The sequence below is a fragment of the Malus sylvestris genome, chromosome 16 (genome assembly GCF_916048215.2).
Source record: "Malus sylvestris chromosome 16, drMalSylv7.2, whole genome shotgun sequence".
Taxonomy (NCBI): Eukaryota; Viridiplantae; Streptophyta; class Magnoliopsida; order Rosales; family Rosaceae; genus Malus; species Malus sylvestris.
Window position 1 is genome coordinate 30,470,870 of NC_062275.1, and position 11,613 is coordinate 30,482,482.

The following is an 11,613-nucleotide window of genomic DNA, read 5'->3' on the forward strand; positions in this document are numbered from 1 at the left end:
TTGTAATGATGCACCTAGTATAAATCATCTGCCCTTTGCAGATGATAGTTTTATGTTTGCTAGGAGTACTTTACAAGAATGTTATGAGTGGAAGACCTTATTGTGAATTTATGAAGAAACCTTGGGGCAAACAGTTAATCTATTGAAAAGTGGGGTGGCATTTAGTACCAATGTAAATGAGGTGGATGCTCAGTTGCTTGTGGATTGTTTGGGTATGACTCGTGTGAAATACCATGAGAGGTATCTTGGCCTTCCGGTGTACACGGGTAAGACAAAGAAACAAACATTTGCATATATCAAAAATAGGTTATGGAAAAAACTTAATGGTTGGCGTGGGGGTCTCATAAGTATTGCGGGAAAAGAGATCTTAATTAAAACTGTGGTCCAGGCTATTCCGTTATACACCATGCAGCCCTTTTTGCTTCCAAAAACGTTATGTGAGGAATTGAACCAAATGGTTACTCAATTTTGGTGGGGAAAATAAGTCGGCAAAATAAGCATTCATTAGTTGAGCTGGCAGCGAATGTGCAAGCCAAAAAGTGAAGGAGGTTTAGGTTTCAAAGATTTGTACGCCTTTAATCTTGCTTTGCTTGCTAAGCAATGTTGGAACATTATAAAAAACCACACTCTCTGGTGGTCCAAGTTTTTAAGGCTTGATATTTCCACGAATTGGATTTTCTACATGCCTCAGTAAAGTCCAATTCTTCTTATTGTTGGAAGAGCATTGCATCAGCTAGGGTTCTGATCCACTGATGAGCTAGATGGCGTGCAGGTGATGGTTTAAAGATAAAAATCTAGGGGGATTCTTGGTTGCTGAGAGAGAACTATGCCAAGGTGTTGAGTCCGATACCTCTCGGAGTTCACCCTAATCTTATTGTTTGATATTTGATGGTGGAGGCGGATCATATGAGATGGAATATGCAAGTGGTTTCTCGAATGTTCTTCCCTGAGGAGGTCAATCTTATTTTAAGTATTCCTTTGAGTTTCTTTTATCCGCATGATGAGTTGATTTGGATCAAAGAGCCTAAAGGAGTATTCATGACTAAGAGTGCATATTTTGTAGCTTGGACTTGTAGTGACATCTGTGGGGATGTTCCCGTGGGTTCTGAGATGCTAGTAGAGATCAAATTCCTATGGAAGGCACTTTGGCGTGCTAAGGTACCGGGGAAGATAAAAATTTGCATCTGGATGGGTTGCTTAAATGCTTTGTTGACTAAAGTAAACTTGAAGTTGAAGAAGGTTGTACTGGATGACTATTGTGTTATCTGTGGGACTGTACCTAAAACGATCGAGCATATTATGTTGCAGTGCCCCCATGCTAGAGCTACATGGTTTGCTAGTTCGTTGGGTTTACATCCTATGCAACAAGGAGATGTAGGGTTGCAAGATTGGGTGGTAAAGATGGCTTCTATGATGTTAGGGAGAGCTTTGATCTAGTCGTTATGTTGATGTGGAATATTTGGAAAGCACGTAATGAGTTATTATGGAGGGGCTCAACTTTACCACCACAGGAACTCCAAATTCAAGCACGGGTTGTTGGAGTTTAAGAAATGGAATGTGGTCCAGTTGAAATCTCAGGTTGTAGAGGTTCATAAATGGAGGAGGCTAGAGGAAGGGTGGATAAAGTGAAATTTTGATGGGGCATGAGATAAGCCGAACAGCAGAGGAGGAGCTGGACTGATTATTCGAGAGGTGGCTGAGGAGTTTATTGCTACCTTGGCGATGCAACTGGAGGGGATTATGTCAGCTTTAATGGCTGAAGTTGCAGTAGTTCGAGAGGCTGCTCTATTTCTTCAGAGATGGCGTAATCATAATGTAATGTTGGAGGGAGACGCCTTGATGGTAATAGCTGCTATACAAAATAACATGGAGGTTAATTATGGTCCCCTTGGGCATATATTCACTGACACACGGAGGCTACTACAACTTGTCCAACAATGGAAGGCTAATTTTGTGCGACGTGGTGCCAATGAAGTGGCACACCGACTGGCTTGCCACAGTCTTACTCTGCCACAGCCAGTTTTGCGGTTTGAAGAACCTCCCGATGTAATTTCTGATCTTATTTTGGAGGATAATTTTCATTCTTAATTTAGTTGGTGCATGACACTCTTTTTCCCTTCATTCCGGTTTTACTCGGGAAAGTTTTTATTGAGGCCCATTGTTAGCACCCTTTCCCATTGTTTGTACGTTGTTCCCTTATGAAATGAATATTGTACTTGATTTCAAAAAAAAAAAAATACTTGTAAGTTCATTATTAATATAAGTCCAATTAGTCTTCATAACATATTCGATATCATGGTTTTATTATAACTCACGTTCCTTTGAAAACCTTACAATACAAACAGAGAAAGCTGAACACTTTCTCCACTCTCTCTTGCTGCAGCTCTCTATACCTTGTCGGTTAATATAGGCCACAACAACTACCTTTTTTTAATGTTTTATATTGAGGTATTTTCAGATTTTGCATGGCAATGTGAAAAAGTTAGGTTTTTTCTGCCTCTAAGATATTTTTTGAATTTCTTTTCTTAGCTTTTGTGATGATTGTTGTTGTTTGTATTTTGGGTTTTCAATTTTATATTTGCATATATGTATGTATATGTGTGTGTACACATTTGGAAATTTTCTAGTTTGTTTGAGTTTGAGCAAATGGGTTCTATGGAATTTTAATTTGTATGCAAGCAATGGTAATAAATGGTTTAATGTTTTACCTTTTTTTGGCATATGAGGAAGTTGGTCAATTTAACTGACCAACCAAATCAATGGACGGTTTGATACAAGAAAACAATTCATGAACAAACGAAGGGAATAGGAACCTATCTGGATCCTTGTGTGAGGATATCTTGGATCAGTTCATTTGTTCACCTGTCATCATATGCTATAAATCATTTTAAATTTTTTATTTTAAAATTAATACAAATAATACTACAAGAAAATTGGCTGCATGATGTAATGAATGGACACGGTAAAGTAATCTCTGGAATTCTAACAAAGAGAATCTAGAGAGGATCCTCATCCCAATCGAAGATATAGGATCCTCATTGGATCCTCATTGTGAGGATCCGAGAATCCTTTAATCCTATCTGTTGTCGTACATCATGCAGATCAATTTTCGTCACGTATTATTTATGTTTAATTTTAAATAATATAATTTAAAATAATTTTTAACCGCACGATGAAATGACAAAATAAAAAGATTCACGGAATTCTAACAGAGAATGCGAGGATCCTATTTCTTGTTCAAAAGCCAAACTCTATACAATAAAAAATAAATAAAGTTGAGATCCGATTTGGTGCATTCAACTCTATTTCGTTGTGAAGGCATTTAAAACTCCGGGACTCTTCCGCGCTACTCCCTTCCTCGGCCAGTTTGTGTCTTTCAGGCACGGCGGACGCCGTTGATGCTGACCTCTCCCAACCCTTGTCTCCTTCTGGATCGATGTCATCGACCTCTCCACAGGCTCCTCTCTCACATTCGTTAACGCTTAGTTTTTCTCTCTCTCTGAGACTCTTTGATACTCGGTGAATCTGCACTGAGTTCGACGCCAGTAAGCCTCTCTGTTCAAATTCTGTGAAATAATGATATTCATTAGTTTGCAAGGGGTTTAGGGTTTAATATTTCAATCAATCTCCAGTCGTATTTTTGTTGATTTTATTATTGTTGTAATAATTATTAATTTTCGTTTATTTGAGTGATTAGAGGAACCCTGTAAAATTCATTTATGTTGCTGTTGTATAATTGAGTAGTTGAATTAAATTCCCTGTTTATCCAATAATGCATTTTCAAAGCTATGAATGCCAATTTTATAGATTTGAAATTCATTGATTCGGACGAGCCTTTGCATTTCTAATTTAAAATTATTAAAAATTCGGTTTAGAAAAGATAAATCTTTATAATCGTTCGAGCTTCGCATTGCTCACAGAAGATTTTGCAATTGTGTGGATAATGAGGCAAAGGCAGAGTGCTGCTGTCTCACCAGCAGCAGAATCAGTCAAAACCGAAAACCCAGTTCCTACGAAATTAGGTCCACAGCAAAAGGAATCCCGGCCAGGTGATTTTCTAGGCTCCTCCAGGAAGGTCTTTGCACTCTGTTTGGCCTTTCGAATAGCAAATGCTCTGTTGATTCAGACCTATTTTAACCCTGATGAACACTGGCAAGCCCTTGAAGTTGCACATCGCATCACTTTTGGGTACCCTTTATTTCCCCTTTCTTTTGCAAGGCAAAGAGTGAAGATTCTTGATTTAAAAGGGTAAATAACTAATCTTCAAATGGGTTTCTATTTTTATTGTTGTGTAAATGACAGGTATGGCCATTTGACGTGGGAGTGGAAGAAGGGGATTCGTAGCTATTTGCATCCTTTTCTCTTTGCCTTCCTTTACAAAGCTCTTGCAGTGTTGGGTCTTGATACCCCATGGCTCATGGTAATCGTTTTATAATTATGGGCAATGTATGCCTTAGTTAAACTATAATGCTGTTATTATATTATATGCAAGGGAAGGAAGAATGGTTTCCTGTGAACTGTATCTTTGGCGGACTTGTGGATATAAAAGTTCATACTTGTTACAAGTTAAAATGATCATCGGACAGATGCATCACTTGAGAAATTAGCTTATTCTGATTTTGAATCGTTATAGTTGCCTACATAAGTTTCTAGGAGTTATTATGAATTGTTGTCATTAAGTGATTTAAATGTTTTTTCATGTGCATTGGTATTTGTTCTAGAAAGGTTTCCCTTGATATCCTTATGCTTACTTTGCAACCCCAGATCACATCAAACTTCTGCTGCATGAAGTAATTCCATTTCTCCTTGTTGTCTTTTGAAGTTCTTATTGTCATCTTTATTCTATCTTCTGCAGGTCAAGGCTCCGCGCCTATTTCAGTCTTGTTTTGCTGCCTTTGGTGATCTATACTTGTATAAACTCTCTGTCATCCTCTTTGATGACTGCGTTGCTAAATGGGCTGTATCCTTTTGTACAGGGGTTCTTTACTCCTTTAATGGTAATAGTTATGTCTAACTGTATGTTTATTTCAGATAGTCAATTTCAATTACTATTATTGACTGAAAACACTATTGTAAACATCAGGCTCTTTCTGTTAAAGTATGTACTTAACTCAATTGCAGCTGTTCTCACAATTGACAAATTGGTTTATGTTTTACTGCATCACTCGTACATTATCAAATAGTTTGGAGACTGTTCTTACCCTTGTGAGCCTGTACTACTGGCCCTGTATGAGGGCTTCTTCCAGCAAACTTCCTTTGGAATCAAGGAAGTGGGGTTTGATTATTGCCGCATTAGCTTGTGCTATCAGACCAACAAGTGCTATCATATGGCTGTATGTTGGCCTTCTTGAGCTATTTTTGACATGTGATAAACTGAGATTCATTTTTCTGGAAGTGGCTCCTATGGGGTAGGTCTTTAGCCATCTCCCATTAAATGCTTGTTTTAAATAGTGCTTATATTAGGAACTTGATCATGAATTGTTTGTGCTTCTGAGTTATATCATAGGTTATTCTCATAATGATTTTTGCCCTGTTTGTTTTCTCTTTTATTTCGGCAGTGGACTAGTAATTGAAAATGAAGCTTGAATTGTGAATTTTTGAAGTTTGGCTTTAATGGTAACATGGAGTTATAGTTGATGAGGATAGATGCCAAAAAAAAAAAAAAAAAGGAAACTTGTTGTCGCACTAATAGGTCCTTGTATAAAAGGAGTGGCAGCTGTAGGGTTATTGGTGATTAATGAAATTTGATATGCACGTCATAAAGGTGATGAAAACAATAATGATACCTTGAAATGTCTGTCACTTAAAACCAGTTCTCGGCTTATATAATTCTCTGAAATGAGTTTTAGCCTGGTTATGGAAATGATTTGGTAAAACATGTCTTATTTTCGTTTTAGTAGTCTCCATGTATTAAGTTAAGCAACATCTAGGAAAGACGTCAGCACCACTGCAGGGTGACTAAAAATCTTAATGAATTGTGTAAGCTCCTATGGAGGCAGGTCAAGCATTCATGTCAGCTTATGTGTAGTTTTGCATAGTTGAGTTGACATTATTATTGTTCTCTTTACTCTTTTTGACCTAATGTTTCAGGGTCCTGGTGCTTGGTATTACATTTTTATTGGATCGTTTGATGTACGGCTCATGGGTCTTTGTACCTCTTAATTTTATAAGATTCAATTTTCTCTCTGCTGGTGGAGACTATTATGGGACTCACAAGTGGCACTGGTACTTCACTCAGGGATTTACAGTCATGATATTCTCCTTCTTACCATTTTCTGTTGCTGGAATCATACAATCCAAAAATTGGAAACTTTCTGGCCTTATTGCATGGGTTTTAGGACTTTATAGTGTGCTAGGCCACAAAGAATTCAGGTACCTCTTCTATTAATTTATACAATTGAATATGGTTCTTTGACCTTTCATTCTGTTTACAATTTCTAAATTTACCTTACAGGTTTGTTCTGCCTGTACTTCCTATAGCTTTGATATTCTCTGGACATTCCTTAGCTGCATTAAGAACATCGGTTTCTGCATATGGTAGCAAATTCCCTGCAAAAATGCAGTTGGCCATCTTTTTCTTGCTCGCTACCAATATTCCAGTGGCCCTATATATGAGTTTGGTTCATCAGGTACTCATTTTGCTTTTTGATAAACACAAGGGCTGGGTAGCTTTTTATTGTTCTTTGGCAAGTACTCGCTTTAAATGCTAGACTTCTATCTTGAATGTTTTCATTTAAGTTGTTTTACGGTCCTTATTCCACTTCCATCTTTCCTTTTGGATAACACTTTTGAACATGCTAGACAGAGAGGAACTGAGGATGTTACTTACTATCTATCCAAAGAAGTGCTTCACGGAAAAGTGACAAATATACTTTTTCTGATGCCTTGCCACGCTACACCTTACTACTCTACGGTGCACCGTGACCTTCCGATGAGATTCCTAGACTGCTCACCAAGGTTTGATCCTTAGCAACGTGGATGGAATTATTTTCTTTCTTGCAGCTCTTCATGAGAACGGTTTGTAACTTGCAATTTGTTGGAAATTTTGTCGACAGTGAAGAAAAAGGAATCCCAGATGAATCTGACCAATTCATGATGGATCCTGTTAGTTTTACATCAGAACTTGCAAAGAATTGGTCTTTACCTAGTCACATTGTAGTATTTGATTCGGAAGAAAAACAGTTGAGGGCTTTTCTGATTTCACATTCTTTCAAAAAGGTGCATGCTACAACTCATAATTTTACTGCTTAATTGTTGCATTTATGCCAAATACAAATAAGTTACTTCTTAAATTGCTTTCCATGGTTGCACTGTACTTATATCTGGCCTATGACGACAGATAAAAAGGTTTTTCCATGCGCACTTCAAAGTGGACCGTGATCTGCAAGCGTCAGTTGTTGTGTACGGTTTGACAGGCGACTGATTATTGTATGTGCAACTAGAACCACTCCAGTATGATGGGCTGGAAGAATTTATTGACTTTATGTCTTGATGAATGGAGTGAATGGCCAGAGCATGGGGGTTTATTGGAGACATGCCCGCCTCAGCAGATTCCAACTTCAGACTGCCAATTAGTATGTAACAAATTTTTTTCCATTCATTAACCCCGGATTTTATTAAATGCTTTGTTTCTGTTGTTTTTTCTGCGTTTTTGTGTTATGTTGTGTTAAACTTGATTTTTCAACTGGATACAGCCTGTGAGCATGGATAGGCTGTCATGGTTAAACATGATATCAGTTTTGACCCCTTTAGTGATGTGGTCTGAAAATGTCGTACAAATAGTTGTGTCGTCATCATACATAAGCTTTTGTGTTCCTATAATTTACTCGTCTCAATTTGCATTCTTCCCTCTGTTTTGCTTCTTGTATTCCTATAATTATTTGCTATCACATTGTAGTTATGCTTTGATAATACATTAGCTTGTTGTTTAGCAGAAATGATTGTGTTAAGCCGGAATGGCGAATTGATTATAGTCACAAGTAGAGGGAAAATATACACATAGGTGCAGCAATACAATGACCATCGGGATATAGCTCATAACACTAGTTCTTTTTTGGTCACTAGTTCATGTAGTATTGAAGATGATATTTCATAAATGAAGTAGAGACCATGAGCATATGGTTAATGGTTGTCGCCCATGTCTTGTACCGTTGATAGTCGGCTTCCATGTCTAGCTTGAATGCCCCCCTACTTGTCGTTAACAAAATGAGATAACCCGTACCATTCTCACCCGCTTCTGACTCTTTATACAGCTCTGCGTACATGTCCAGTATGATACCTATTTACATCATAACGAAAAGCAATTAGAATCTGAAAATAGTTTCGGACTCAGATTCTTTTTTGAACTATCTCACGTGAGATGCGATTCACATTGTAACGAATTTTTCATTTACCTACTTTCCTTGGTGTTTTTGAATAGACTGAGCTTCCTCATTTGAAGGACCTGTAAAGTTGAATTAAGAATTGAAGGTTAAGCTCTAATTGAGGCTTTGGTTACTTCCATGGATTTACAAAATAGCAGTGAACAAGTGCAACATGCAGACCTTGGCTTCACTGTTGAGGATGACAGACACCGATCTAACCTTGTACTTCTCTGCAAACACAGTTTGCAAATTCAATTAGGAATTCGAAACCAAAATCCATGCTCATTCGAGATTCGGAGAGTCGGGGATGCAGGAAACTTACACAATACAAAGAAATGGTATGTTCGCCGGAATGATGGAAATACAGATTCCACTTGCTAAAATGATTAGTTTCTGATTGATATGTCACCGATATTTGATTGAATTTTGATCAGTTCAACAGTTGAGATTTATAAACTCGTCATTTCATCTAATAATTTATCAAAAGAAAAAGCTGAATAAATGAAGGTATAAAATACAAACCGTCAGGTGTTTCAGTGGTGAGCTGGGAACCTATTTCAAGCATTGATCTATACTCGTCAACGTCGAAATCGACCTCCTCAGCGACAGGGTTGTCCTCGATAGGCATCACAGGTGCAGTCCCATTTAGTCTCTTCTTGCAGCATCCTGATCTTTCTTTCAATGTAGCTTCTCCCTTCAATGCTATATGTTTCAAACAACAATGAAAAAAAATTATGTGGTGCTTCCAAAGTATAAATTCTTCTTAGCATTGGCATTATTATATTAGGTTTTCTATACTGGATACTTCAGAACACAATACAAAATTCTTCTTAGCATTGGCATTATTATATTAAATTGTTGTTCCTTCGTCGTTGGGTTAGGTATGGATGGTTTAGATGCCCTTTTTATGTGCATCTTTAACTGTCCATACCTAATCCAGATGAGCAGTGCTACAGTCAGTTACCGGTTTCTAACATTTGATGCATGTGGGCCCACAATACATTGCTTGTTAGGATTTGCACTTGCGCATGAGAAATTAACTGTAGCATTCTTCAGTACCCATATTACACAAACCACCACATGTGGGTTATTTATATATCAAACCAAGGTAGAGAGCAAGGATAAGAGATATAGGATATTTACGCGTTGTAGCTGAGTTAAGATGTGTTGGGTTTTTGGTTCAAAATTAGGATGATGTAATAAATTAGGTTTGTGTCACCTATTTGGTTTTGGTGTCGTATTTGGGTTTGGTTTTGACTTCTTAGTTAGTTACCTCGGTGGAGAGATTTTGTTAATTACCTATTTGATTAGGATTTGGATTTATTTCCTATTAGGATTCTTATTGTAACCTAAGTCCTATGCACTATAAATAGGACCTTAGGGTTAGTGTATTTAGTGTGGCTCATTCGTGTGGTAATATGGTGAGAGTCAATTTGTGAGTTTGTGAGTTAGAGAGCAATTTGGGAGAATCTTCTCTGTTTGTTTGGGTTCTCTACTCGTTTGGTTTAGGGTTTGTAATTTGTGGGATTTGGGTTGTGAGAGTTTAAACACTCTTTTGTAATCTCCATTTGTTTAGTAAAATTCCTTGCCGTGCTTTGCTCGTGGACGTAAGCTTTACGCCGAACCACGTAAATCTCTTGTGTTGGTTTGAGATTGTTTGTTTTAGCTTTCATCTATGACGTTGATATCGGTACTTTGTTAAAATTCGCTTCTATTTGCGCATAAAAGTACAACGAGATGTCACTTGCACTTGTGCTATTCATGGCCGAACCTATTACGCTGCTGAGCTGCTCCTTCCTTGCCCCCATTGCTTCTGCAACTTTTGCACACTGGGCCACCACCAGCGCGGCTGCAGAAGCAACGTCAGCTTCCTTGGCAGTGCTTGACCCATCATTTTCTGATTTTTCAGCTGCAATAGCAGCAAGTGCAGCCGCTACACCCGCCATCGATGATACTGCTGCATGGACTTCAGCTCTTTGCAGCCTCTGCTCCTCTTTCCGCCTTTGCTTAATGTCTTTAAGCCATTTCTTGATCGACATGTTCTTAAATGGCACTATCTTCCATGACATCTGCACAAAAGAAGAAAGTATGACCAAAGTAATAGTCGCAGCTCAACTTCTTACCAGAACGTACGAGCCAATTCTACATACCCATTTCTTCCGAAAAAAGCCGGTGTAGTTCAATTCTGGATGCATGGCTAGTTGCATCCATATAAACGACTAAAGAGAAAGAAAAAAATACAGTATGTTATCAGAATAATTGGTTTTAAGATACTCAATTAGCTGAGATGTATTTATATGCATCGTATATATGTTTCACCTTCACGTCATTGGATTTCCATGGTGGTGGAGGCTTGAGATCTGCATCATCCATCTTGTCTAGATTCTGAGAGTTGTAAAATCAATCTTGTGAACTTTCTTATAGTATGACATATCAAAAACTGAAATTGCGACAAATTTGACCTACCGCGTAAGGACTCTTGTTGTGGCTCTTAAACTTGTCAATCGGATCGTCGAGTAGAACCACTGATCGATCTTGCTGGTCTGGTTGGAAAGCTTGCACTGCAAAGCGCACCCTGCAAGGGACAGAAAATCCGTTGCCTCAGGATGTGACTCTGGAGTTGAAGTAGTGAAATTTGAATCCATGCAACTCAGCAGCAACTGGGACCTAAAAGGGTACTTTGGATATGGAGTTTAAGAGCAACTCCAGCGGATGAATTGCTGGAGGGACCGTGGGTGGAACAGGGCTGGATCGCCCGAGGGAGCAAGGCCAGTGTTGGCTGGCAAGGGAGCTGGAGCAAGCCCGAGCGTCAGGCCCGTGGATTGGTGCTGGCCCTTGAGCCCAAGATGTGTCTGACGTCAAACGCCTTTATTACTTTTTTTTTTCTGTCAGGCGCGTGCCCTTCAAGTGCGTGTGGGAGCGCATCAGGAGACATAAAATCAGAAAACGGGTCCTGCGGCGCAGATTTTTTTTGTTACTGTTGGATTTCAACGGATATAAATTGTGAACCGTTGGATTTCCAACGCTAAAAAAAATAAAAAAAATTCATTTAATACCAGTCATTAGATCTGAGATCCAAGGTCTTCTTTATTAGACTTAAAAACAAAAATCAGTTAAAAAATCAGAAATGTTACCGTTGTGCCACATGGCACAATTTGGAGTGTTGGAATTCAAATTGGTTTAAATCCAACGATATAGATTAATTAGGTGATTTTTTTTTAAAAAAATGTAAAAAATTATTAAAAATCCG

The 11,613-nt window shown here is 38.3% G+C and overlaps 2 protein-coding genes across 3 annotated transcripts; one reads left to right on the forward strand and one right to left on the reverse strand.

The window, feature by feature from the left end:
* The first annotated feature begins 3,259 nt into the window (after nucleotides 1–3,259).
* Nucleotides 3,260–7,821, forward strand: LOC126607167 (mannosyltransferase APTG1-like). Of its 2 annotated transcripts, none has more exons than XM_050274650.1 (10): nucleotides 3,260–3,545; nucleotides 3,921–4,188; nucleotides 4,303–4,420; nucleotides 4,856–4,960; nucleotides 5,122–5,408; nucleotides 6,091–6,372; nucleotides 6,455–6,629; nucleotides 6,806–6,957; nucleotides 7,056–7,218; nucleotides 7,340–7,821. In XM_050274650.1, the coding sequence occupies exons 2-10, from the start codon at nucleotides 3,944–3,946 to the stop codon at nucleotides 7,421–7,423; spliced, it is 1,611 nt and encodes a 536-aa protein (XP_050130607.1). In that variant the 5' UTR covers nucleotides 3,260–3,545; nucleotides 3,921–3,943; the 3' UTR covers nucleotides 7,424–7,821. The 2 variants fall into 2 exon arrangements, with proteins under 2 accessions (XP_050130607.1, XP_050130608.1); XM_050274651.1 differs by having other exon boundaries at nucleotides 3,924–4,188.
* Nucleotides 7,822–7,940: 119 nt separating this feature from the next.
* On the reverse strand, nucleotides 7,941–10,570 carry LOC126609280 (VAN3-binding protein-like). Its single transcript, XM_050277236.1, has 6 exons — nucleotides 10,514–10,570; nucleotides 10,058–10,432; nucleotides 8,886–9,057; nucleotides 8,544–8,614; nucleotides 8,398–8,443; nucleotides 7,941–8,278 (listed from the first exon to the last, which is right to left on the reverse strand). Exons 1-6 carry the CDS (start codon nucleotides 10,568–10,570, stop codon nucleotides 8,061–8,063), a joined length of 939 nt encoding a protein of 312 aa, XP_050133193.1. The 3' UTR covers nucleotides 7,941–8,060.
* Between the last annotated feature and the right edge of the window lie 1,043 nt (nucleotides 10,571–11,613).